This window comes from Phyllobates terribilis, unplaced genomic scaffold (genome assembly GCF_046119375.1).
Source record: "Phyllobates terribilis strain yellow unplaced genomic scaffold, ASM4611937v1 Scaffold_7__3_contigs__length_470593459, whole genome shotgun sequence".
Taxonomy (NCBI): Eukaryota; Metazoa; Chordata; class Amphibia; order Anura; family Dendrobatidae; genus Phyllobates; species Phyllobates terribilis.
In genome coordinates, this window is record NW_027362767.1 from 425,363,528 (window position 1) to 425,390,680 (window position 27,153).

The window sequence follows — 27,153 nt, forward strand, 5'->3', positions numbered from 1 at the left end:
ACAAGTAAGCGGTGCATGCATACTATGCCTCTGTGATACATTTCAAGGCATTGGTTCTGATGTCTACAGTCATGGCCAAAAGTATTGAGAATGAGACAAATAGTAATTTTTCCAAAGTTTACTGCTTCATTTTTTGTAATGGCAATTTGCATATACTCCTGAATGTCAAAGAGTGATCAGCTTAACAGCGATTACTGTACTTGCAAAGTCAATATTTGCCCATAAAATGAACTTTAACCCCCAAAACACATTTCAACATCATTGCAGTCCTGCCTTAAAAGGAGCAGCTAACATCGTTTTAGTGATTGATCCATTAACACTAGTGTGGGTGTTGATGAGGACAGGGCTGGCGATCAATCAGTCATGATTAAGTAAGACTGACATCACTGGACACTTTAAAAGGAGGCTGGTTCTTGGTATCATTGTTTCTCTTCAGTTAACCATGGTTATCTCTAAAGAAACATGTGCAGCCATCATTGCACTGCACAAAAATGGCCGAACAGGGAAGAGTATCGCAGCTACAAAGATTGCACCTCAGTCAACAATCTATCGCATCATCAAGAACTTCAAGGAGAGAGCTTCCATTGTTGTCAAAAAGGCTCCAGGGCGCCCAAGAAAGACCAGCAAGCGCCAGAACCGTATCTTAAAACTGTTTCAGCTGCGGGATCGGACTACCAGCAGTGCCGAGTTTGCTCAGGAATGGCAGCAGGCTGGTGTGAGTGCCTCTGCACGCACTGTGAGGCGGAGACTCTTTGAGCAAGGGCTGGTTTCAAGGAGGGCAGCAAAGAAGCCACTTCTCTCCAGAAAAAACATCAGGGACCGACTGATATTCCTTAAAAGGTACAGGGAGTGGACTGCTGAGGACTGGGGCAAAGTCATTTTCTCTGATGAATCCCCTTTTCGATTGTTTGGGACATCTGGAAAACAGCTTATTCGGAGAAGAAGAGGTGAGCGCTACCACCAGTCTTGTCTCATGCCAACTGTAAAGCATCCTGAAACCATTCATGTGTGGGGTTGCTTCTCAGCCAAGGGAATCAGCTCACTCACAGTCTTGCCTAAAAACACAGCCATGAATAAAGAATGGTACCAGAATGTCCTCCAAGAGCAACTTCTCCCAACCGTCCAAGAGCAGTTTGGCGCCCAACAATGCCTTTTCCAGCATGATGGAGCACCTTGCCATAAAGCAAAGGTGATAACTAAATGGCTCATGGAACAAAACATAGAGATTTTGGGTCCATGGCCTGGAAACTCCCCAGATCTTAATCCCATTGAGAACTTGTGGTCAATCATCAAGAGACCGGTGGACAAACAAAAACCAACAAATTCTGGCAAAATGTAAGCATTGATTATGCAAGAATGGACTGCTATCAGTCAGGATTTGGTCCAAAAGTTGATTGAGAGCATGCCAGGGAGAATTACAGAGGTCTTGAAGAAGAAGGGGCAACACTGCAAATATTGACTTGCTGCATTAACTCATTCTAACTGTCAATATAACCTATTGGTACTCATAATATGATTGCAATTATATTTCTGTATGTGATATAAACATCAGACAAACACTAATAAAAACCAGAGGCCAGCAGATCATGTGAAAATATAATTTTGGTGTCATTCTCAAAACTTTTGGCCATGACTGTATGTTACAAGCTGACTCACAGTTGTAGACCAGCATCATTATGGGAGAACCTCTGCAAACTGCTTCTGTTATGGGGGAGTATTGCTGCGCTGGTCCAAAATGTGGGTTCTGTGGCATGAGAGAAAAATCACCAAAATTTGCATATGCATGTTTACACTAAAACTTTTGTAGTAACGTCCAAAATCCAAAAACAAGGACTTCTTGCACATTTAAGGGAGTCAGTCATCTTAAAATGACTGTTCAAACCAAGCACAGGTGCTTGATGCACCCTTGGTGTGAGCGAGCAGCACAGGGCACTTTCCCACCTACTTTTTTTTTTGCAACTGATTCCACAGATGTCGATGGGTCGATCATTTAATGAGTATGAGTCCTCACGAGTCTCCCAGAACAGATGATTCTGGGAGAGATAAGATTCGGGCAGCTTTCTCCTCATTTCCCATTGAAAACATATGAATGCTTATTTATGTTAATGTGGGGGGAGATAAAGCTGTCCGCCGAATGAGCATCAGCTAAGATCGATGGCCAGCAGAAAAGAAGAACTTACAAAGAGAGTCCTAATTCCAAATCCTACAGTCCTGACAGAATAGATAGAAAGGACATCTGAAGAGTAAAATGTCCCTGAAACCTTACACTTATGGTGGCTGGCCGTACACTCATACTTGTTCGGCTGACCGCTCTCTCTCCTGCCAACCCTTCCCTTGTTAGACATTGGATCCAGACGAGCGTTCATGTGTCGTCAGCTTGACAAGTTAAAATTCAAGTATCTGAACCTTGTTTCCTCCAATAATTGCTGTCTGGGTAGAGTCGCGAGGAGTCCATACACAATAGTGGGTTGGCCGGTCCTGCTGAAATCAATGAGTTTGGCCAATTTATAGACCCCCCTTCCTATTCTGTTGGAAATTAGGAGTATAAAAATATCAATATTGGCCTAATGAAGTAAAACGTGAGACTACCAAGGGAAAAAAAATTCAAGTGGAGTATGTGTGGTGGCAACAAAATAGAGGAGGCTTAACAGGCAATTATTACTTCTATACATGTGATGAATCTAGAAAATGTCTCTTGGTTGTGTGAAAATTGAGGATCAGTAATTTTCAGCTAGAACAGCTGAAATCACCTTCCACAAAACCAATGGATCGTTTCCTTATCTTCTGTCCACGGAGAACATTTATACCCTCAACTTTCTTCTTGGTGGAGACCACTCCTTTTGGTTGTCATAGGCCCATCTCATTATACAGCCACATTTTTGCCTCCATTTTAGCGTGGTCTGAAAAAAATATATGGGCAGGTAGAGAACATTTGTGGACCACAGATCCAACACATTGTAATGGGGTAGCTCACTTGGCTACTATGGGACTCCTGGAGAGCTAGGGCCCAACCCATCTCCTTTTTTAACGACGGGTGAGAACTTGCAAAGAGATCCCATCCTGATACCCAAGGATCATGGACTGGGGAATCCAAGAACCAATACTTTAAGTTTCTGTTGGTCAGTGGTATGGTGGTATTCTCCAGCTCCTGAAAGAGGCCATGTTTTAGTCCTTACTACCTCAATGTACACCCCTGACCCAATCTAGAGTCAGATATTGACAACAATATTAGGTTGTTATGAAGAACCTGTCGGTGATACGAGTTCTCCATGTGTGACCCACATGTGAGATCTGGGAGAGGGCGTCATGAGTTACTCTACAGCCAAATTTGACTTCAATTTTATGAAATATTACAATAAAGTATTTTGTTTGTTTTGTTGCGTCGCTCAGAAGCTTTCAAGTCACGCAGAATAACAATTACCGAGCTATTAACCGCTGATTTACGATGATTGTTGTGTGGTCATCGTTGGCCAGAAGACGAGGTTGATCCAATATTATTATCCATGACTTCAATGTTACTAAGACGTGAATCATATAATCATGTGCACATTGTTTCCTAGCAGCATACCTTCCAGCTGACATCATACGGCGCCTCCTCAGTATAGATGTGGGACTACACATGTCATCATTCACAGCTACTACTCCACTCCTGGGAGAACTCTACTAACTGCAGCTCATATCCTCATATTATACGGCCGGAGTCTCCTCCAATATATTACAGCTCTTTCTACGGTCCAGCAAATGCCTTCATAACAAAACAAGGGAGGGCGGCCATTTTGTATGATGGACTCTTACTCGCACTATGTCCTTAACCTCTAAAATGTCATTGGTTTTCAACATGTTCATTACCAAAATTCTCAAAAATATTGGTTTATTCAACGGAATGTCAACTACTTGATAAATAACTGATATTACTGGAGACATCATTCTCCGACATTCTCTGAACCCTCAAAATGGCTGCCTCTGTGACCTTTTAGCTAAGTTACACCATTCAGTCCTTGGTGTAACATGAATTACCAGCAAAGGAGGCAAACCCCCCTAAAACGAAAAAATACAGTTTATACTCATCTAATCCAAATCACTGAGTCCTCTTCTCCCCTGCACACAAGTGGCACAATGCAAAGACGTCTTAATGGGACGATGGCGTCTTGTAGACCTTTAGGCCTGCGGCCTACAGTACGGAGAGTGGTGGGGCTATTGCCTATGGTTTCCTTCTCTACCACAGGATACAACTGTATCGGTGCCACGTGGCGCTCACCTGGATATCGAGGGCACATGGCTAGATAGGGGCCTGCACTTCCCCAGATCTCCGGCATTATGGGCGCCACTGCCACTTTTTTGTTTTTATTGTCTTTGGAATTTGTGTCCCTAAGGCAATGGCCCCTGTGCCCCCATGCCCAACACTGTGTCACTGCTTCAGTTTTATTATTATTGGACAAAATGGCCGCCTGTCACCATGGTAGCTGGACACTTCGTAGGAGCACTACAGTAACGCACACATATATTATATACATTCCCATTTTACAGTTTTAATGCCCAAGTAAATATTCAATGCCCATATCTATCTTCTGTGAGGACGTCGTCAATAAACCATAATGGCCGCTTTATTAGTGATAGATGATAGTGGCAACATCATTCTCCTACAACGGCCTCCTCTGTGACCTTCTAGCTCAATTCTGACACTGATTCTCTGAAGTCAACTTTATTGTCATTATCATTGGTTCAAAATACAATATGGCCGCCTGTCACCATGGTAGCCGTAGCATCACAGTATACTAAAGTACAGTATTTATGATAATGTATACACTTCCATTTTATAATTTGTGCACAGAATGTAAGTGATCTTTTGGAACGACGTCGCCAGTATAACAGAATTAATGGCAGATGGTTTACTTGTGATTGATGTTAATGTAGACGCCATTCTCTAACAAACTATTTTAGCCCTCAAAATGGCCGCCTCTGTGACCTTATGGCTCATTGATTTTCTGTGGTCAACTTAATTCTTAAAGACAAAAATGGCCACCTGTCACCATGGTAACTGGACACATCGTAGGACTATACTAAAGTGACACATATATATTATTGTGTATACATTTGTAATCTATCTGGTCTCCTGCGAGGACATCATCTATATACCACTATGGAGTTAATAAAGCTGTTAACTAAATTTAGTTAAATTAATGTATATTTATTGCCCCTGGGTCAAGAGGTCTCTGATGGTTTCTCACGTTAGATCAGGAGGTCTCTGATGGTTACTCTTGTTGGATGAGGAGGTCTCTGATGGTTTCTCCCATTGGATTAGGAGGTCTCTGATAGCCACTCTAGTTGGATCAGGAAGCCTATGATGGTTACTTCCGTTTGAATAAGAAGTCTATGATGGTTACTCCTCTTGTATTAGGAGGTCTCTGATATTTACTCTCATTGAATAAGGAAGTCTCTGATGGTTACTCCCGTTTGGTTAGGCGGTCTCTGATGGTTACTCCTGTTGGATTACGAGATCTCTAATGGTTACTCTCGCTAGATCAGGACGTCTCTGATGGTTTCTTCCTTTGGATCAGGAGGTCTCTGATAGTTACTCTCTTTGGATCAGGAAGTCTCTGATGGTTACTCCCGTTTGGTTTGGAGGTCTTCGATGGTTACTCCTGTTGAGGTCTCTGATGGTTATTCTCCCTGGATCAGGATGTTTCTGATGGTTTGTCCCGTTTGGTTAGGCGGTCTCTGATGGTTACTACTGTTGGATTATTAGATCTCTGATGGTTACTTCTGTTGGATTACTAGATCTCTAATGGTTACTCTCGCTAGATTAGGACGTCTCTGATGGTTTCTTCCTTTGGATCAGGAGGTCTCTGATAGTTACTCTCTTTGGATCAGGAAGTCTCTGATGGTTACTCCCGTTTGGTTCGGTGGTCTCCGATGGTTACTCCTGTTGAGGTCTCTGATGGTTATTCTCCCTGGATCAGGATGTTTCTGATGGTTAGTCCCATTGGGCCAGGAGGGCTCAGATGGTTACTGGCGTTGGGTCATGTGGTCTCTGATGGTTTTCCCTGTTTGATCAGAAGGTCTTTCATTATTTCTCCCATTGGATCAGGAGGTCTCTGATGGTTACTCCTGTTGGATCAGGAGGTCTCTGATGGTTGCTCCTGGTGGATCAGGAGGTGTCTGATGACAGCGTTGGGCTTTCTCGAGGCAGGGCACGAATCTTAAAAGGATGACATTTCAGATTAATGCCAAAGACACCTCTTAGGTCAGGAAGAAGAGTTGGTGAGAGAGGAGAGAAAAAAAAATCTCTGAAAAGATGAGAAAGGAAGAAGAATATTTCCATGCGGGCCATGGCCTCTCCAATGCAGAGTCGCGCCCCCATACCAAAAGGCAGGAGCGACCGTGAGGAAACGTTACCCTCAAGTTTTGTCATGAATCTTTCTAGAAAAGAGGAGACAGGGATTCTGTTATTCTCATTTCATACATTAAATTGATACTAAAAATGTGCACAGTGTGTATTCAGAAAGTAGAAAAGGCCGCCATTTTGTTGGCTACCAATATCTATTCTCTATGATCAATTCATTCACCAGCCTCCATTTTGCTCATGTCTGTTTCTCTTGTGTATAGGTGTAGTTTATGGCTAATTCTATCACTTAACATTATGTTCATACCGGGACAGAACTGTTCAGGATTTTCCCAGACCGTTTCTTCACGATGAGCTGCGTATATATTTGGAATCACGGTGGTCCCTTTCGGAATGTAGAAACCTGCAACGCTAAGTGGTGAAGAAAAAATATATTAGAGGTGAGTAATACGGGTCGTGCTGCACTGTTCTGGCATCCAGCCCGGTTCTCCCTTGTAGCCGGTCTTCAACATCCTGGACGCTAACAAGACTTCATGCAACATCAAGATGTAATACCGTGCTGTGGTGCCCCAGTATGTGCCAGAGGTGCCCAGGACTTCAGCTGCGAAAGTGAAGCCCAGCTGCAAAGAAGGACTTCGAATGGACACCAGGTTTAGCCAGTGCAAATCATACTGCTCAACTCTACTACATCTATATATAAAATTGAGTGATCTGCTGCAGCTGCATCCCCTTCCTCCCTCTCTTCTATTGCAGTTTACACCTACTGTGATTGAAGAGGTTTCTGAACATTTACACTATATTGCATTTTACCTGGTGTCTCGAGTGGTAGAATGTGGCACCGCAATGGGCACCACAGGGCAGAGTCTCAGGATCTCTGTGATGGTGGCATTAAGATACGGCAAACTGTTCCGGTCAGCGTACGTAGGATATCGATCGTGCCCGACTGCGCTTATGATCTCCTTGTGAATTTTCTCCTGATCCTGAAAGAAGTACAAATGCCGATCTCGAGTGATTTCCTCATATTCGTCTTAGTAAAAGACGCCGCTACGAGTCAACGTGGAGTTTGCATTCGTGCATTTGGCATAAGGTTTTATTTTACCCAAAATGATTGTTCACCAGGTCAACAGTCTGAGAAATCTGACAACCTGGCGGATTACTGGCTTTATTACCAATGGAGCAGCCATAGTGGGGAGAACGATGGCGTAATGGGACCTGGCACAGATGATCTTCACATTGGCCAGCATTAGCAGAGCCCAAAAGTGAGAAACGAGGCGTGAGGAGCCATCAGTAAATGGGAAGGGGTCTGGTCTGTGTTCAGAATGTATTTTTGGGTCAGAGGTCAGGATGACTTATTGGGTCCTAATTAACTTAGAGGGGCTTTCCACTACTATAAAAGTTAAACTTACAGCACCCATGGGGGTGTAAGAAAAAAAAGACCTGTACTCACCACCTAGACCGCCGCCGCTCCTTCACACTGCGTACTGTGGGTTCCGCTGGTTTTTGGCATCAACATCTGGCGGGTATGTCACGTGACCGATGCAGCCAATCGGCGGCAGAATTCACGAACAGGAAGAAACTGTTCGGATGGAGTGTGAAGGCTGCAGCTGATCAGCGGTTGCTGATTGACCGCAGCGGTCATGTGACACCCCCCCCCCTCCCAGCCAGCTGCTGAATCCAGGACAACTGCATCTACATTAGCAACCCCCTTTAAGTATCAAGTGTGTGGTTAGATCTGAATTCATCTTGGTGTCTGGTCTCATGACACCATACTGCATTGCTTTGAGAATTAGAAAAACATGGCGCCATACCTGTCCACTGGATGTGTCTGGTACTGCGGCTCCGGCCTATTTCATTCCATGGGTCTGAGCTACAATACCAGACATCACCCATGGACAGGTGCTGTGTTGTTTCTGGAAGAAAGCAGCCATGGGCTCAAATCCTAGAAAACCTCTTTGACTTGTAGGGAAACATTACAAAATTTTCCATAGTGCCCAAAACTTTCTGGTTGGATCTTGTGTTCTACGGCTATGATGTGACGTGGCCATACCTCGGGGTGGTGGACAAGATACGCTACAGTCCAGGTTAACACCGACGCCGTGGTCTCAGTGCCTCCAACGAACAGGTCGACCACGGCCATGTGAAGATGCTCCTCTGTGAGATCCGACGCGTCTCCGTCTTCCACCGTGGAATTTTCTTTAAGAAAACGGATCATTTCATGCACAATGTCCTCCTGGGACTCTTCGGTGGGGGGATGAACCTGCCACAGACGTCAGAGATCAGGGTATGACCACGCGAGGAGACGTCGTCCAGGATTGTGCCACGTTCCTCTCTCACCTTGTGTCTCTCCATCTGTCTCCTCACAAAGGCGTCTCTCTTCTCCACGGCCATCAGGAGGAGACGTAAGGATTTATTTGGGAACTTCTATATGGAAAGAAGAGCGGAAATGTAGAACTATCCTCACACTGGAGTAACATGGGAGGCACTGCCCTTAGGGCTCAAGTGTCCTGAATTTACATGATGATAAAAAAAAATCATAAATTTGGATAAAAAAAATAACTGGTTTCTCGCCATTTTCTGAAATGTTTTTTACTGTTTTTGGGGACTTGGACCTCTGATTATCTGACCGCTTGTTCTTCTGCGGTCGCCTATATGTCTGTGGCCGGGCCTCACAGTAGTACCAAAATGGCAGCCATAGGAGCCTTTATCAGGTCCCCAATTACATATGAAACCCATTGACACCCTGTGGGCATTTAAGGGATTAACAGCGGTGCTAGATGTTGCTGTTCTTAGAGGCAGATGCCGGCTGTATAACACAGCCAACATCCATCATGTGTGGAGTGGACTCAGGAGCTGAGCCTGCACCTGACATAGGATGTACCAGGAAGGTGTTAAAGGGGTTATCCAAAAAAACTAAATAATTGTATTATGGCAGGGAGTCCTGCTGCTGAGCAGTTCCCTGTGTGAATGGAGCGGTACTGAGCATGTGCGACCACCACTAGTGGTGGAGCAATCGTCGCACATGATAAATCCGCAGGATCACCTTAGTCACTTTGGGATTTGTTTAAATGGGATTGTTCAGGCTTGGTACAAAAGTCTGCAGACCCTCTATGTGACTGCAGAACCGTGGGCGATGCGCAGACTTTCATGATTTCTTGGTATTCCCAGTACGAGCGAGCGGAGGGCGGACACGTGATCACAGGTCTGAGATCTGTATACTTGGTGTCTCGTGTCACATAGAGGACACGTGGCAAACTCTGACCGGCAGGGTGATTATATTTGGCCCGTGACGCTGACACTGTCCCCCCAGCATAACACTTTCAACTGTACTGCATGGAGGACTATGTTGGGGCCATTATACTATATGGAGGACTATGTGGGGCCATTATACTATATGGAGGACTATGTGGGGCATTATACTGTATGGAGGATTATGTGGGGCCCATTATACTATATGGAGGACTATGGGGCCCATTATACTGTATGGAGGACTATGTGGGACATTATACTGTATGGAGGACAATGTGGGGCCCATTATTCTGTATTGGGGACTATGTGGGGCCATTATACTATATGGAGGACTATGTGGGGCATTATACTGTATGGAGGATTATGTGGGGCCCATTATACTATATGGAGGACTATGGGGCCCATTATACTATATGGAGGACTATGTGGGACATTATATTGTATGGAGGACAATGTGGGGCCCATTATTCTGTATTGGGGACTATGTGGGGCCATTATACTATATGGAGGACTATGTGGAGCCCATTATTCTGTATGGAGGACTATGTTGGGCCCAATATTCTGTATGGAGGACTATGTGGGCCCATTATTCTGTATGGAGGACTATGTGGGGCCATTATACTATATGGAGGACTATGTGGGGCCATTATACTATATGGAGGACTATGTGGGGCCATTATACTATATGGAGGACTATGTGGGGCCATTATACTATATGGAGGACTATGTGGGGCATTATACTGTATGGAGGATTATGTGGGGACATTATACTGTATGGAGGACTATGTGGGGCCCATTATTCTGTATAGGGGACTATGTGGGGCCATTATACTATATGGAGGTCTATGTGGGGCCACTATACTGTATGGAGGACTATGTGGGACCCATTATTCTGCATGGAGGACTATGTGAGCCATTATACTATATGGAGGACTATGTGGGGCCATTATACTGTATGGAGGACTATGTGGGCCATTATACTATATGGAGGACTATGTGGGGCCATTATACTATATGGAGGACTATGTGGGGCCATTATACTATATGGAGGACTATGTGGGGCATTATACTGTATGGAGGACTATGTGGGGCCCATTATTCTGTATGGAGGACTATGTGGGGCCATTATTCTGTATGGAGGACTATGTGGGGCCCATTATACTGTGGATGACTATGTGGGGCCATTATACTATATGGAGGACTATGTGGGACATTATACTGTATGGAGGACTATGTGGGGCCGATTATTCTGTATGGGGGACTATGTGGGGCCATTATACTATATGTAGGACTATGTGGAGCCCATTATTCTGTATGGAGGACTATGTTGGGCCCAATATTCTGTATGGAGGACTATGTGGGGCCATTATACTATATGGAGGACTATGTGGGGCCATTATACTATATGGAGGACTATGTGGGGCATTATACTGTATGAAGGACTATGTGGGGCCCATTATTCTGTATGGGGGACTATGTGGGGCCATTATACTATATGGAGGTCTATGTGGGGCCATTATACTGTATGGAGGACTATGTGGGACCCATTATTCTGTGTGGAGGACTATGTGGGGCCATTATACTATATGGAGGACTATGTGGGGCCATTATACTGCATGGAGGACTATGTGGGGCCCAGTATTCTGTATGGAGGACTATGTTGGGCCAATTATTCTGTATGGAGGACTCAGTGGGGTCCATTATTCTGTATGGAGGACTATGTGGATCCCATTATTCTGTATAGAGGACTATGTGGGGCCCATTATACTGTATGGAGGATTATGTGGGGCCCATTATACTGTATGGAGCACTATGTGGATCCCATTATTCTGTATAGAGGACTATGTGGGGCCCATTATACTGTATGGAGGATTATGTGGGGCCCATTATGCTGTAAGGAGGACTACGTGGGGCCATTATACTGTATGGAGCGCTATGTGGGACCCATTATACTGTATGGAGGACTATGTGGGGCCCATTACACTGTATGGAGGACTATGTGGAACCCATTATTCTGTATGGAGGACTATGCGAGGCCATTATTCTGTATGGAGCACTATGTGGGGCCCATTATGCTGTAAGGAGGACTATGTGGGGCCCATTATACTGTATGGAGGACTTTGTGGGGCCCATTATTCTGTATGGAGGACTATGTGGGGCCCATTATACTGTATGGATGACTATGTGGGGCCCATTATACTGAATGGAGGACTATGTGGGGCCCATTATTCTGTATGGAGGACTATGTGGGGCCCATTATACTGTATGGAGGACTATGTGGGGCCCATTATTCTGTATGGAGGACTATGTAGGGCCCATTATACTGTATGGATGACTATGTGGGGCCCATTATACTGTATGGAGGACTATGTGGGGCCCATTATTCTGTATGACGGACTATGTGGGGGCCCATTATACTGTATGGAGCACTATGTGGATCCCATTATTCAGTATGGAGGATTATGTGGGGCCCATTATACTGTATGGATGACTATGTGGGGCCCATTATACTGTATGGATGACTATGTGGGGACCATTATACTGAATGGAGGACTATGTGGGGCCCATTATTCTGTATGGAGGACTATGTGGGGCCCATTATACTGTATGGAGGACTATGTGGGGCCCATTATTCTGTATGACGGACTATGTGGGGCCCATTATACTGTATGGAGCACTATGTGGATCCCATTATTCAGTATGGAGGATTATGTGGGGCCCATTATACTGTATTGATGACTATGTGGGGCCCATTATACTGTATGGATGACTATGTGGGGCCCATTATACTGAATGGAGGACTATGTGGGGCCCATTATTCTGTATGGAGGACTATGTGGGGCCCATTATACTGTATGGAGGACTATGTGGGGCCCATTATTCTGTATGACGGACTATGTGGGGCCCATTATACTGTATGGAGCACTATGTGGATCCCATTATTCAGTATGGAGGATTATGTGGGGCAAATTATTCTGTATGGAGGACTATGTGGGGCCCATTATGCTGTAAGGAGGACTAAGTGGGGCCATTATACTGTATGGAGCGCTATGTGGGGCCCATTACACTGTATGGAGGACTATGTGGAGCCCATTATTCTGTATGGAGGACTATGCGAGGCCTTTATTCTGTATGGAGCACTATGTGGGGCCCATTATGCTGTAAGGAGGACTAAGTGGGGCCATTGTACTGTATGGAGGACTATGTGGGGCCATTATTCTGTATGGAGGACTATGTAGGGCCATTATACTATATGGAGGGCTATGGGGGGCCATTATACTGTATGGAGCACTATGTGGGGCCATTATTCTGTATGGAGGACTATGTGGGGCCCATTATACTGTATGGAGGATTATGTGGGGCCCATTATACTGTATGGAGGATTATGTGGGGCCCATTATACTGTATGGAGGATTATGTGGGGCCCATTATACTGTATGGAGGATTATGTGGGGCCCATTATACTGTATGGAGGACTGTGTGGGTCCATTGTTCTGTATGGAGGACTATGTGGGGCCATTATACTGTATGGAGGACTATGTGGGGCCATTATACTGTATGGAGGACTATGTGGGCCCATTATACTGTATGGAGGACTATGTGGGGCCCATTACTCTGTATACAGGACTATGTGAGGCCCATTATTCTGTATGGAGGACTATGTGGGGCCCATTATACTGTATGGAGGACTATGTGGGGCCCATTATACTGTATGGAGGACTATGTGGGCCAATTATTCTGTATGGAGGACTATGTGGGGCCCATTATTCTGTATGGAGGACTAAGTGGGGTCCATTATTCTGTATGATGGACTATGTGAGGCCCACTATTCTGTATGGAGGACTATGTGGGGCCCATTATACCGTATGGAGGACTATGTAGGGCCCATTATACTGTGTGGAGGACTATGTGGGGCCCATTATACCGTATGGAGGACTATGTGGAGCCCATTATACCGTATGGAGGACTATGTGGGGCCCATTATACTGTATGGAGGACTATGTGGAGCCCATTATACTGTATGGAGAACTATGTGGGCCCATTATTCTGTATGGAGGACTATGTGGGGCCCATTATACCGTATGGAGCACTATGTGGGGCCCATTATACTGTATGGAGGACTATGTGGAGTCCATTATACGGTATGGAGGACTATGTAGGGCTCATTATTCTGTATGGAGCACTATGTGGGGCCCATTATACTGTATGGAGGACTATGTGGGGTTATTATTCTGTATGGAGGACTATGTGGGGCCCATTATATTGTATGGAGGGCTATGTGGGCCCATTATACTGGATGGAGCAATATGTGGAGCCCATTATATTATATGGAGAACTATGTGGGGCCCATTATACTGTATGGCGCACTATGTGGGGCCCATTAAACTGTATAGAGGACTATGTGGGGTCATTATTCTGTATGGAGGTCTATGTGGGGCCATTATACTGTATGGAGGACTATGTGGGGCCATTATACTGTATGGAGGACTATGTGGGACCCATTATACTGTATGGAGGACTATGTGGGACCCATTATTCTGTATGGAGCACTATGTGGGGCCTATTATACTGTATGGAGGACTATGTGGGGCCCATTATTCTGTGTGGAGGACTATGTGGGACCCATTATTCTGCATGGAGGTCTATGTGGGGCCCATTATTCTGTGTGGAGGACTATGTGGGGCCCATTATTCTGTGTGGAGGATTATGTGGGTCCTATTATTCTGTATGGAGGACTATGTGGGGCCCATTATTCTGTGTGGAGGACTATGTGGGACCATTATACTGTATGGAGGACTATGTGGGGCCCATTATTCTGTGTGGAGGACTATGTGGGGCCCATTATTCTGTATGGAGGACCATGTGAGGCCCATTATTCTGTATGAAGGACTATGCAAGGCCATTATTCTGTATGGAGCACTATGTGGGGCCCATTATGCTGTAAGGAAGACTAAGTGGAGCCATTATACTGTATGTAGCGCTATGTGGGGCCCATTATACTGTATGGAGGACTTTGTGGGGCCCATTATTCTGTATGGAGCATTATGTGGATCCCATTATACTGTATGGATGACTATGTGGGGCCCATTATACTGAATGGAGGACTATGTGGGGCCCATTACACTGTATGGAGGACTATGTGGAACCCATTATTCTGTATGGAGGACTATGCGAGGCCATTATTCTGTAGGGAGCACTATGTGGGGCCCATTATGCTGTAAGGAGGACTAAGTGGGGCATTATACTGTATGGAGCGCTATGTGGGGCCCATTATACTGTATGGAGGACTTTGTGGGGCCCATTATTCTGTATGGAGCACTATGTGGGGCCCATTATACTGTATGGATGACTATGTGGGGCCCATTATAATGAATGGAGGACTATGTGGGGCCCATTATTCTGTATGACGGACTATGTGGGGCCCATTATACTGTATGGAGCACTATGTGGATCCCATTATTCAGTATGGAGGATTATGTGGGGCAAATTATACTGTATGGAGGATTATGTGGGGCCCATTATGCTGTAAGGAAGACTAAGTGGGGCCATTATACTGTATGGAGCGCTATGTGGGGCCCATAATACTGTATGGAGGACTATGTGGGGCCCATTACACTGTATGGAGGACTATGTGGAGCCCATTATTCTGTATGGAGGACAATGCGAGGCCATTATTCTGTATGGAGCACTATGTGGGGCCCATTATGCTGTAAGGAGGACTAAGTGGGGCCATTATACTGTATGGAGGACTATGTGGGGCCATTATTCTGTATGGAGGACTATGTAGGGCCATTATACTATATGGAGGACTATGGGGGCCCATTATACTGTATGGAGCACTATGTGGGGCCATTATTCTGTATGGAGGACTATGTGGGGCCCATTATACTGTATGGAGGATTATGTGGCGCCCATTATACTGTATGGAGGATTATGTGGGGCCCATTATACTGTATGGAGGATTATGTGGGGCCCATTATACTGTATGGAGGACTGTGTGGGTCCATTGTTCTGTATGGAGGACTATGTGAGGCCATTATACTGTATGGAGGACTATGTGGGGCCATTATACTGTATGGAGGACTATGTGGGCCCATTATACTGTATGGAGGACTATGTGGGGCCCATTACTCTGTATACAGGACTATGTGAGGCCCATTATTCTGTATGGAGGACTATGTGGGGCCCATTATACTGTATGGAGGACTATGTGGGGCCCATTATACTGTATGGAGGACTATGTGGGCCAATTATTCTGTATGGAGGACTATGTGGGGCCCATTATTCTGTATGGAGGACTAAGTGGGGTCCATTATACCGTATGGAGGACTATGTGGGGCCCATTATACTGTATGGAGGACTATGTGGGGCCCATTATACTGTATGGAGGACTATGTGGGCCCATTATTCTGTATGGAGGACTATGTGGGGCCCATTATACCGTATGGAGCACTATGTGGGGCCCATTATACTGTATGGAGGACTATGTGGAGCCCATTATACGGTATGGAGGACTATGTAGGGCCCATTATTCTGTATGGAGCACTATGTGGGGCCCATTATACTGTATGGAGGACTATGTGGGGTTATTATTCTGTATGGAGGACTATGTGGGGCCCATTATATTGTATGGAGGGCTATGTGGGCCCATTATACTGTATGGAGCAATATGTGGAGCCCATTATATTATATGGAGAACTATGTGGGGCCCATTATATTGTATGGCGCACTATGTGGGGCCCATTAAACTGTATGGAGGACTATGTGGGGTCATTATTCTGTATGGAGGTCTATGTGGGGCCATTATACTGTATGGAGGACTATGTGGGGCCATTATACTGTATGGAGGACTATGTGGGACCCATTATTCTGTATGGAGCACTATGTGGGGCCTATTATACTGTATGGAGGACTATGTGGGGCCCATTATTCTGTGTGGAGGACTATGTAGGACCCATTATTCTGCATGGAGGTCTATGTGGGGCCCATTATTCTATGTGGAGGACTATGTGGGGCCCATTATTCTGTATGGAGGACCATGTGAGGCCCATTATTCTGTATGAAGGACTATGCGAGGCCATTATTCTGTATGGAGCACTATGTGGGGCCCATTATGCTGTAAGGAAGACTAAGTGGAGCCATTATACTGTATGTAGCGCTATGTGGGGCCCATTATACTGTATGGAGGACTTTGTGGGGCCCATTATTCTGTATGGAGCATTATGTGGGGCCTATTATACTGTATGGATGACTATGTGGGGCCCATTATACTGAATGGAGGACTATGTGGGACCCGTTATATTGTATGGAGGACTATGTGGGGCCCATTATTCTGTATGGAGGACTATGTGGGGCCCATTATACTGTATGGAGGACTATGTGGAGCCCATTATTCTGTGTGGAGGACTATGTGGGGCCCATTATTCTGTATGGAGGACTATGTGGGGCCATTATTCTGTGTGGAGGACTATGTGGGGCCCATTATTCTGCATGGAGGACTATTTGGGGCCCATTATTCTGTATGATGGACTATGTGGGGCCCATTATTCTGTATGGAGGACTATGTGGGGCCCATTATACCGTATGGAGGACTATGTGGGGCCCATTATACTGTATGGAGGACTATGTGGGGCCCATTATACTGTATGGAGGACTATGTGGAGCCCATTATACCGTATGGAGGACTATGTGGGGCCTATTATGCTGTATGGAGGACTATGTGGAGCCCATTATACTGTATGGAGGACTATGTGGGCCCATTATTCTGTATGGAGGACTATGTGGGGCCCAATATACCGTATGGAGCACTATGTGGGGCCCATTATACTGTATGGAGGACTATGTGGAGCCCATTATACGGTATGGAGGACTATGTAGGGCCCATTATTCTGTATGGAGCACTATGTGGGGCCCATTATACTGTATGGAGGACTATGTGGGGTTATTATTCTGTATGGAGGACTATGTGGGGCCCATTATATTGTATGGAGGGCTATGTGGGCCCATTATACTGTATGGAGCAATATGTGGAGCCCATTATATTATATGGAGAACTATGTGGGGCCCATTATACTGTATGGTGCACTATGTGGGGCCCATTAAACTGTATGGAGGACTATGTGGGGTCATTATTCTGTATGGAGGTCTATGTGGGGCCATTATACTGTATGGAGGACTATGTGGGACCCATTATTCTGTATGGAGCACTATGTGGGGCCTATTATACTGTGTGGAGGACTATGTGGGGCCCATTATTCTGTGTGGGGGACTATGTGGGGCCCATTATTCTGTGTGGAGGACTATGTGGGTCCTATTATTCTGTATGGAGGTCTATGTGGGGCCTATTATTTTGTAAAACATGATAAGGAAAAACTTCCTCTGTTGTAGACATTTTTTTAATAAATATCAAGATTGGTCAGTGACTTTGCCCAAGTTTTTAATTTTGACCCTCTGTGTATTTGAGTTTAACATCCCTGACATAGAGGGTTTGCAGACTTTTGTCCTAAGCTTGGGCAACTCCTTTAATTGTTTTCTTACCCTCAGGAACGGGATGAAATCCAGAATGTTGACACCTGGAGCCTCAAAGAGCTTGATCAAATGAACAATGCACCTGTGGATGTCCTGGAACGTGGGGTCCGACAGCTCGTACTGCGAGAGACAAAGGGGGGTGTGAGATTATGGATGAAACACAAGGAAAAAAGACATGAAAGAGGTGATCGCAGGATAGGGGGTAATTGTACGATTGCTGGGGGTCTGACTAGTCACTAGAAAAGGGGCCAAAGTCTTCTGTGTGACTGGAGCAGTAATGAGCATGTGCGACCCCTGCTCCATCCACTGTGTATAGCAATGGTGGTCGCACATGCTCACTATCACCCCATTCATTGGGCTCCCATTATTCAGGGATGTTGGGGTGGTCTCAGGAGCCGGACCGCCAGCGATAAAACAATTATCACCTACCCTGTTTAGGTGCAAGGTGAATGAATAAATCACTGGTCCCTGCTGAAGGGGCAGCACAGGTCCTGATGGTTCGGGCACTTAGTGACCAATCACACAGGGAGCGGTATTCAGTCCCTGTATTGTGTCGCTATATGGTAACGTTATATGGGGGCTGTGTAACTATTATTTCAGCACTAGATGGCATTTGATAAGGATAGAGGGGATCACGGGGGGCTCCATCCAATCTAAGCATCTCCAAGGTCTGAGGGGATGAGACTTTAAGGGGTGTTCCCATCTCCAAGATCCTATTCCAATATGTAGTAGGTGTAGTAATAATAATATTAGCAAATACCTCCAATTAGAAATGTAGTGTAGTTCTTCTGATTCGCTATGTCTCTTTTCTTAGGTATCCATGGTTACAATCACTGATATAGTGACAGTTAGTTAGCTAGTTGTTAGTGGTCGTAACCATGGATACCTAAGGTCCTGCAATGCCCTGCACATGAGGAAAGAGACGTAGCGAATCAGAAGAACTACACTACATTTCTAATTGGAGGTATTTGCTAATATTATTATTACTACACCTACTATATATTGGGATAGGATCTTGGAGATGGGAATATCCCTTTAACAGAGAAGGAACCACCTAAGTGTCTGAATGTTCCTCTATAGATGTAGCAGAGCTCATCCTTTTTCCTTTGGGCATTGGATGCCCGATGTGATAATGTAGGTTTCTGAACAAGATTTGGAAATGGCGCGTAGGATCTCACCGATGTGCTGAACGTCAGCTCCGCGATCACCTTGCACGTGCGCAGGGAGAAGTCTTCGGCCACGTTGATGGGATCCCCATTCCTGTTCATGAAATCCTGGGAAAAAGAAGGACCCTCAGCATCCTATAATGACTCTTCATTGGATGGGTGGGGGGGTGATCCCGGGGACATTGTGGGTATTCATCACAGAAGCAATGGCCACGGTGACACCCTGTGCTCACCCGGCACAGGTCTCTGGCCTCGGCCGCCAGCGTCGTCTCCAGGTCCCTCTTCACCCGCTTCTGTAGGGATGACAGGGTGAGACGTCTCTGCACCTTCCAGACGGGGGTGTAGTCTCCAAGGGACAGATCTTTCCCCCCTAGTGAGATCAGGTCACCTGCACCACGGATGATAATTGCAGCACGTGAGACAATGGCCGCCTAATGAGGAGGACACCCATCCACACCGTGGACCTACCTACATAACTCTGGGGCCGGCCGGCAAAGTCGGCCCATTTCTTAATCAGAGCTTCACGGATCAAAGCTGTGTTGTTCAATACGACGACATCTGCGGGAGGAGAAGATGGAGGAAGGACCAGGAGTATTAAACCCATGACCACAATAAGTTTTTTTGACATATTTTGACATATGGGGCCGTCCAAATCATAGTGCGTACATACCACCATACAATGCCCATATAATACAACCGCCATACAGCACCTGAGACTATTGTAATGCGTGCGGCACAATCACTGTACTGTCGCTTTAAATTGACTTTTTCTATAGTTTTAAAGTAAAGAAAAGTTTTGGTAAGAAAGTCCCGGACCCGGGTCATACACTTACCGTGCCCCCAGAAGCTGAGACGATAGACGGGGCCGTATTTCTCTGCCAGACGCATAAAGTGGCGTGGTAGATCGCTGTGCCCCAAATCCAGGAGATTGCCTAAGAACGGCAGAGGAGGGGGACGCGGGGGGCGCCGGTTCTGGTCCGGTCCCGAGAGCTGATGTTTGGAGTGAGACCATCCTACATAGAGGAAGAGGAGGAGGAGGAGGAGAGAGGGCAGCAGCAGCACCGGCACCATGGTGCAGCCTCACACTGCGGAGATGTCGGGGGTATATGTAGTATATGTAGTGATGGCCATAACCTTGAGGATGAGAAAAATACAGGGGGAGGCGCAGGGCAGACGGCTAATAACTCATGGACTCCAGCTGTTGCACAACTATGAGTTGCAGCATGCTGGCGCCTGTAGTGTCACCACAGCTGGACGGACGCCGGGTGGAGAACACCCGGGACATAAGCAGATTTATTCAGCAAGTAAATGGTTAAAAGGCGGCACATGATCCGAAAAGAGCACTGCGACCTGGGGGGCTCTGATGTCCCCTATAGAACTATCAGGACCCCAGCTGGGCTGCAACTGCAACTCCCAGAATGCCCTAAGGCCACATGACAGAGCATGTCAGTCAGGGAATGCTGGGAGTTGTAGTTTCACAACAGACCAGGTACCAAAGGTTGTTGATCGCGGGTGGACAGGTCCTCTGTGCTTCATAAGATCAAATAGTGACCACTTCACTTTAACCCCTTAGAATCCACCGCACACCCCTTGAAGGGATCATGTTAGCAGGGCTTTATACATGGCAGTAGTGGTCTCGCTGTGTAATCACTTGTCCCCCAATACATGTACCATGTCTGTAGAGATCTGATGCGCCAGAACTCTAGTGTAGATGTCATATGCAAATGAGGTTGGAAATGCACTGGGGGTGTGTCAATGCACTTGAAAGAGGCCGTCCTAATGCATTGACACACCCCCAGTGCATTATCATCCTGATTTGCATGTGGGACTCCACCTTAGATATATGACTGCATCGGATTTATACATTTTTATTGGGAGACAAACGCCTATACCACTATGGCCATATGTGCCAACTTGCTGACAGTTTCCCTTTAAGGGAAAGCAAAGAAACCCTGTGTGTCATCCTGCAGTGGGGGCTCAGCTTTAAAGGGTGGGATTGGAGGGACTGATCATCCCGGCCATTAAACCCTAGATAGGACCCCATGGGTGTTTGTACAATCAGCCTGAAGTTAGGGCCCTAATACCAATCATCTAGGCGGGACCAGTCCCTATAATCGTGGCCATAGTGACATAACGTAGGCCTGATGTCAGCAGCGCTCCTGAGTCCCGCACGTGCTCTGTTGTGTCCTGTTTTTGGAGGTTTGTTGTTTTCTGATTACCGTATATACTCGAATATAAGCCGACTTTTTTAGCACATTTTTTGTGCCCACCTCGGCTAATACTCGGGTATGTACTCAAGTATATACATTCCGGTGGTGGATAGTGGTGGTGGTGGGGGGGCTGCGGTAGCGGAGAAGCAGGGAACACGCCTGCTGCAGCCTACACTGTGCCCGCTACTAAAGAAAATGAATATTCACTGCTCCCCACACCCATGGGCATAGGGAGTAGTGAATATTCATGGACTTTCATAGCGGGCACACTGACCGCCAGCCGCTGCAGGAGCCGCGCTGCGGGTACAGTGTGCGTACTATTAAGGAAAATGAATATTCACTGCTCCTCACGCACATGGGGAGCAGTGAATATTCATTTTCTTTAGTAGCAGGCACAATGTAGGCTGCAGCAGGTGGCTCCTGCCTCCTGTGCCCCACTCATCCCCCGCTGCCGCTCTCCCCCAGCCCTCCACCACCCACAGCCACCCATATACATTCGGACTATAAGACGCACCCCCCATTTTCCTCCAAAGTTTTGGAGGAAAAAAGTGCCTCTTATAGTCCGAAAAATACGGTAATTCATTGTTTTTTTTTAAATTGGAAGTGGTTCCAGAAATATGAAGTTTTATTAAGGCATTTCCATCGTACAATAATGCATGTGCTGGAAATCGAAGCGGCCGAGTTAATTCTTTAGCATAAAACACATATACAAATTTAATTAATTCGCGTGTGGCCAGGGTGCTTTGTATTTTATACACTGCACCTATTTGCCCTGGCTTTTATTAAAGCCAGAGCAAATAAACACTTCTGTAATGCAATTTACTAATTATGACAACTTTGTTGTTTCTCGTGTAAAAAGGCTGAAAGTGAATAGACATTTGTAATTTGAGTTAGTTTTTATTAGGTAGAGAACACTTTTCTAGCTTCTGAAACTTATTTGTTTCAGAACTCAGGCTGCTAGTATATCCAATGACTGCCTTCTGGACATTTGTCAAGTCAGCAGTCTCCCCATGATTGTGGAGCCTACTGAAACAGACTAAGGGACCTTTTTAAATGCTTAGGAAGCCTTTGCAGGTGTTTTTTGTTAATAATTCTAATTTACTGAGATAATGACTTTTGTGTTTTCATTGGCTGTAAGCCATAATCATCAACATTAACAGAAATAAACACGTAAAATAGATCCCTCTGTGTGTAATGACTCTATATAATAGATCCCTCTGTGTGTAATGACTCTATATAATATAGGAGCTTCACTTTTTGTATTGAAGAACTGAAATAAATTAACTTTTTGATGATATTCTAATTTAGTGAGAAGCATTTGAGTGTGTATATCTATCTATCTATCTATATATATATATAGACCAAAATTACTATAAATTCTGTAATACCGACATGCACCCCAATCAGTGCTGAAAAATATATCTACACCACAACCTCATATCTCTACAGGAAAATATATTGTAAATCCGAGCGGAAGTCATAATGTTCCTGCTGCAGGGTCTGCACTCATTCACACTGCGCAGTTTCTCCCGGTGGAGAGGAGCCTTTATACGGCAGATTTGGTTTTCCAGCACCCAGGACCCGATGACCCCGACCTCCTGCTGCTTCTTATCTCTGTATCTGATGGACGTCTGTGCCGACCTCGGATGGAGACGGATCCTGAGCCCAGAATAAGTCAAGGAGAGATGGACTGATGGATAAGACGGGGGAGCTGTGTGCAGTATATGGTATATATGTCTATACAGGCGAGCACATGGAGGGCTGTGCGGCCCTCCAAAGAAATGCCACCCCACACCATTACTGACCCACTGCCAAACCGGTCATGCTGAAGGACGTTGCAGGCAGCAGATCGCTCTCCACGGCGTCTCCAGACTCTGTCACGTCTGTCACATGTGCTCAGTGTGAACCTGCTTTCATCTGTGAAGAGCACAGGGCGCCAGTGGCAACTTTGCCAATCCTGGTGTTCTGTGGCATTTCTTTGGAGGGCCGCACTGCCCTCCATGTGCTCGCCAGAGGTAGCCTGACTGCCATTAGGTACCTGGATGAGATCCTCAGATCCCTTGTGAGACCATATGCTGGTGCGGTTGGCCCTGGGTTCCTCCTAATGCAGGACAATGCCAGACCTCATGTGGCTGGAGTGTGTCAGCAGTTCCTGCAAGATGAAGGCATTGAAGCTATGGACTGGCCGCCCGTTCCCCAGACCTGAATCTGATTGAGCACATCTGGGACATCATGTCTCGCTCCATCCATCAACGTCACGTTGCACCACAGACTGTCCAGGAGTTGGCGGATGCTTTAGTCCAGGTCTGGGAGGAGATCCCACAGGAGACCATCCGCAACCTCATCAGGAGCATGCCCAGGCATTGTAGGGAGGTCATACAGGCACGTGGAGGCCACACACAATACTGAGCCTCATCAGGAGCATGCCGAGGTGTTGTAGGGAGGTCATACAGGCATGTGGAGGCCACACACAATACTCAGCCTCATCAGGAGCATGCCCAGGCGTTGTAGGGAGGTCATACAGGCACGTGGAGGCCACACACAATACTGAGCCTCATCAGGTGCATGCCCAGGTGTTGTAGGGAGGTCATACAGGCACGTGGAGGCCACACACAATACTCAGCCTCATCAGGAGCATGCCCAGGCGTTGTAGGGAGGTCATACAGGCACGTGGAGGCCGCACACAATACTGAGCCTCATCAGGAGCATGCCCAGGCATTGTAGGGAGGTCATACAGGCACGTGGAGGCCGCACACAATACTGAGCCTCATCAGGAGCAGGCCCAGGCATTGTAGGGAGGTCATACAGGCACGTGGAGGCCACACACAATACTCAGCCTCATCAGGAGCATGCCCAGGCGTTGTAGGGAGGTCATACAGGCACGTGGAGGCCACACACAATACTGAGACTCATTTTGACTTGTTTTAAGGACATTACATCAAAGTTGGATCAGCCTGTAGTGTGTTTTTCCACTTTAATTTTGGGGGTGTCTCCAAATCCAGGCCTCCATTGGTTAATAAATGTGATTTCCATTGATGATTTTTGTGTGATTTTGTTGTCAGCACATTCAACTTTGTACAGAACAAAGTATTCAATGAGAATATTTCATTCATTCAGATCTAGGATGTGTTATTTCAGTGTCCCCTTTATTTTTTTGAGCAGTATATATATATATCTGTGTGTATATATAGATGTGTATATATATATATGTATATACTGTATATATGTGTGTGTATATATATATATATCTGTGTGTGTATGTATATGTAGATGTGTATATATAGATGTGTATATACTGTACATGTGTGTGTGTATATATATATATATGTGTGTGTATGTATATGTAGATGTATATATATAGATGTGTATATACTGTATATATGTGTGTGTATATATATATATATGTGTGTGTGTATATGTAGATGTGTATATATAGATGTGTATATACTGTATATATGTGTGTGTGTGTATATATATGTGTATATGTGTGTGTGTGTGTATATATAGATGTGTATATACTATATATATGTGTGTGTGTGTATATATATGTGTATATGTGTGTGTGTGTGTATATATAGATGTGTATATATAGATGTGTATATACTGTATATATGTGTGTGTATATATATATATATGTGTGTGTGTATGTATATGTAGATGTATATATATAGATGTGTATATACTGTATATATGTGTGTATATATATATCTGTGTGTATATGTGTGTGTGTATATATAGATGTGTATATACTGTATATATGTGTGTGTATATATATATATATATGTGTGTGTGTATATGTAGATGTGTATATATAGATGTGTATATATAGATGTGTATATACTGTATATATGTGTACGTGTATATATATATATCTGTGTGTATATGTGTGTGTGTGTATATATAGATGTGTATATACTGTATATATGTGTGTGTATATATATGTGTATATGTGTGTGTGTATATATAGATGTGTATATACTGTATATATGTGTGTGTGTATATATAGATGTGTATATACTGTATATATGTGTGTGTGTATATATAGGTGTGTATATATAGATGTGTATATATAGGTGTATATACTGTATATATGTGTGTATATATATATATATGTGTGTGTGTATATATAGATGTGTATATATAGGTGTATATACTGTATATATGTGTGTATATATATATATATATGTGTGTGTGTATATGTAGATGTGTATATATAGATGTGTATCATGCAGTTACTACACAGGTCTCGTGATGTTTGCAGCTCCTGGTGACAGCTGCTCAGCGTCCTCGGGTGATGCTGGGAGTTGTAGTACCCCCACTGTACACGGAGGTCAGGGCCGTACCTCCGCCCCCGCGCTCAGCTCCTCGCCTCTCTCTGCAGAGGTCTCTCTTAGTCTGTCGCTCCTCACTCTGACTCTGACTCGCGCGTGCTGTTGCTGAGGTAACGGGGCGGGGCTTACAGGCGGCCAATAGCTGCGGGGGATTTTCAATATTTTTTTATAAATCGATAGACTTTATTGTACAGAACAATTAGGACATACAGGCTGCAAGTGCTGGGGTGTGAGGGCGGGAGGCAGCGCTGGGGGGCGCCATTGCACAGGGGAGACCCTCTGGGCTGTGATATATGGAGGTCACATACAGTCTGAGGGGCCCCTGTACAAGTGATGGGGGATGGGGCCGCTGCTGGGGTGGGACGGACTGGAATGAGCACAATAATGTATTCTAGTTTCTTGGGCCTCATCCACACGGAGCGACCACGAAGCATGTGCAGCTCACAGGACGGAACGTCGGTCACATGACTGACACCGGCCAATAGTGGTTCTTGTGTCTTTACCCTCTGCGGGCAACACTGAATATTGGGGGATTTTTTTCCAAGAATGAAGAAATGGAGAAGATAACACTTCAACATGACGTCCGTGTACGGCAGAGGGCACAAAAGGGTTAATATTCTGTCACCAGACTGCACCTTATTCTGGTGCCAGAAACTCTGGGCGGCGCAGCCTCTGTGCAGTCACTGAGACCAGGGTGGCTGGGACCTGTAGTGCCGTTCAGTCTGGGTGTGTGCTGGTAGCTGGAGGAATCAGCCAACAGGACAGCGCCGTACTTGTACTCCTGGCTCATTGCTGGCAGTTGCCAGTTATAGTTTTACTTGTCGTGGTTCACACCTCTAGTACAGCTCCTGTGTTATTCCCGGTGGGCCTCCACCCATTTCCTGACTGTGGTTCTGTCTTTCGATTCTTTTCCTCGTCTGTCCTGATTGTGACCCGGTGACCTGACCAATCCTGCCCGTCCACCCCATCAACCAGCAGCTACTCCGAGGACTCAGCTCAGAGCCCCAGTGTAGGTTCACAAAACATCCCACACACGTGCACACTGATGACACACAGATCACATCCGTGTGTCGTCAGTGTGACACATACCGGCGCCTGGAAAAAAACGTACATTTAGTGCTGTTCACAGGCACCGGGTGCTGAACGCTGTCCTCATCATTGTCCCCTGGTTGCCCTGCAATCAGCAAGACCAGGTGAGTGATGACAGTTAAAGTCAGTGGCCGCCATCTGTGTATAGTGCTAACTACAAGTGTCATTGTCGGCTGGTCACCCTGCGATCAGCGAGACCAGGCGACGCTGATGGTTGTAGTCAGCGGCCGCTGTCTTTT

At 45.6% G+C, this 27,153-nt stretch overlaps 1 protein-coding gene across 2 annotated transcripts; it reads right to left on the reverse strand.

Moving 5' to 3' along the window:
- Positions 1 to 1,260: 1,260 nt before the first annotated feature.
- CYP21A2 (cytochrome P450 family 21 subfamily A member 2) lies at positions 1,261 to 20,427 on the reverse strand. Of its 2 annotated transcripts, none has more exons than XM_073641872.1 (10): positions 20,118 to 20,427; positions 19,753 to 19,842; positions 19,518 to 19,672; positions 19,297 to 19,392; positions 18,128 to 18,238; positions 8,678 to 8,764; positions 8,391 to 8,600; positions 7,154 to 7,323; positions 6,651 to 6,754; positions 1,261 to 6,420 (listed from the first exon to the last, which is right to left on the reverse strand). In XM_073641872.1, exons 1-10 carry the CDS (start codon positions 20,353 to 20,355, stop codon positions 6,149 to 6,151), a joined length of 1,533 nt encoding a protein of 510 aa, XP_073497973.1. In that variant the 5' UTR covers positions 20,356 to 20,427; the 3' UTR covers positions 1,261 to 6,148. The 2 variants fall into 2 exon arrangements, with proteins under 2 accessions (XP_073497973.1, XP_073497974.1); XM_073641873.1 differs by having other exon boundaries at positions 6,282 to 6,416.
- Positions 20,428 to 27,153: the final 6,726 nt, after the last annotated feature.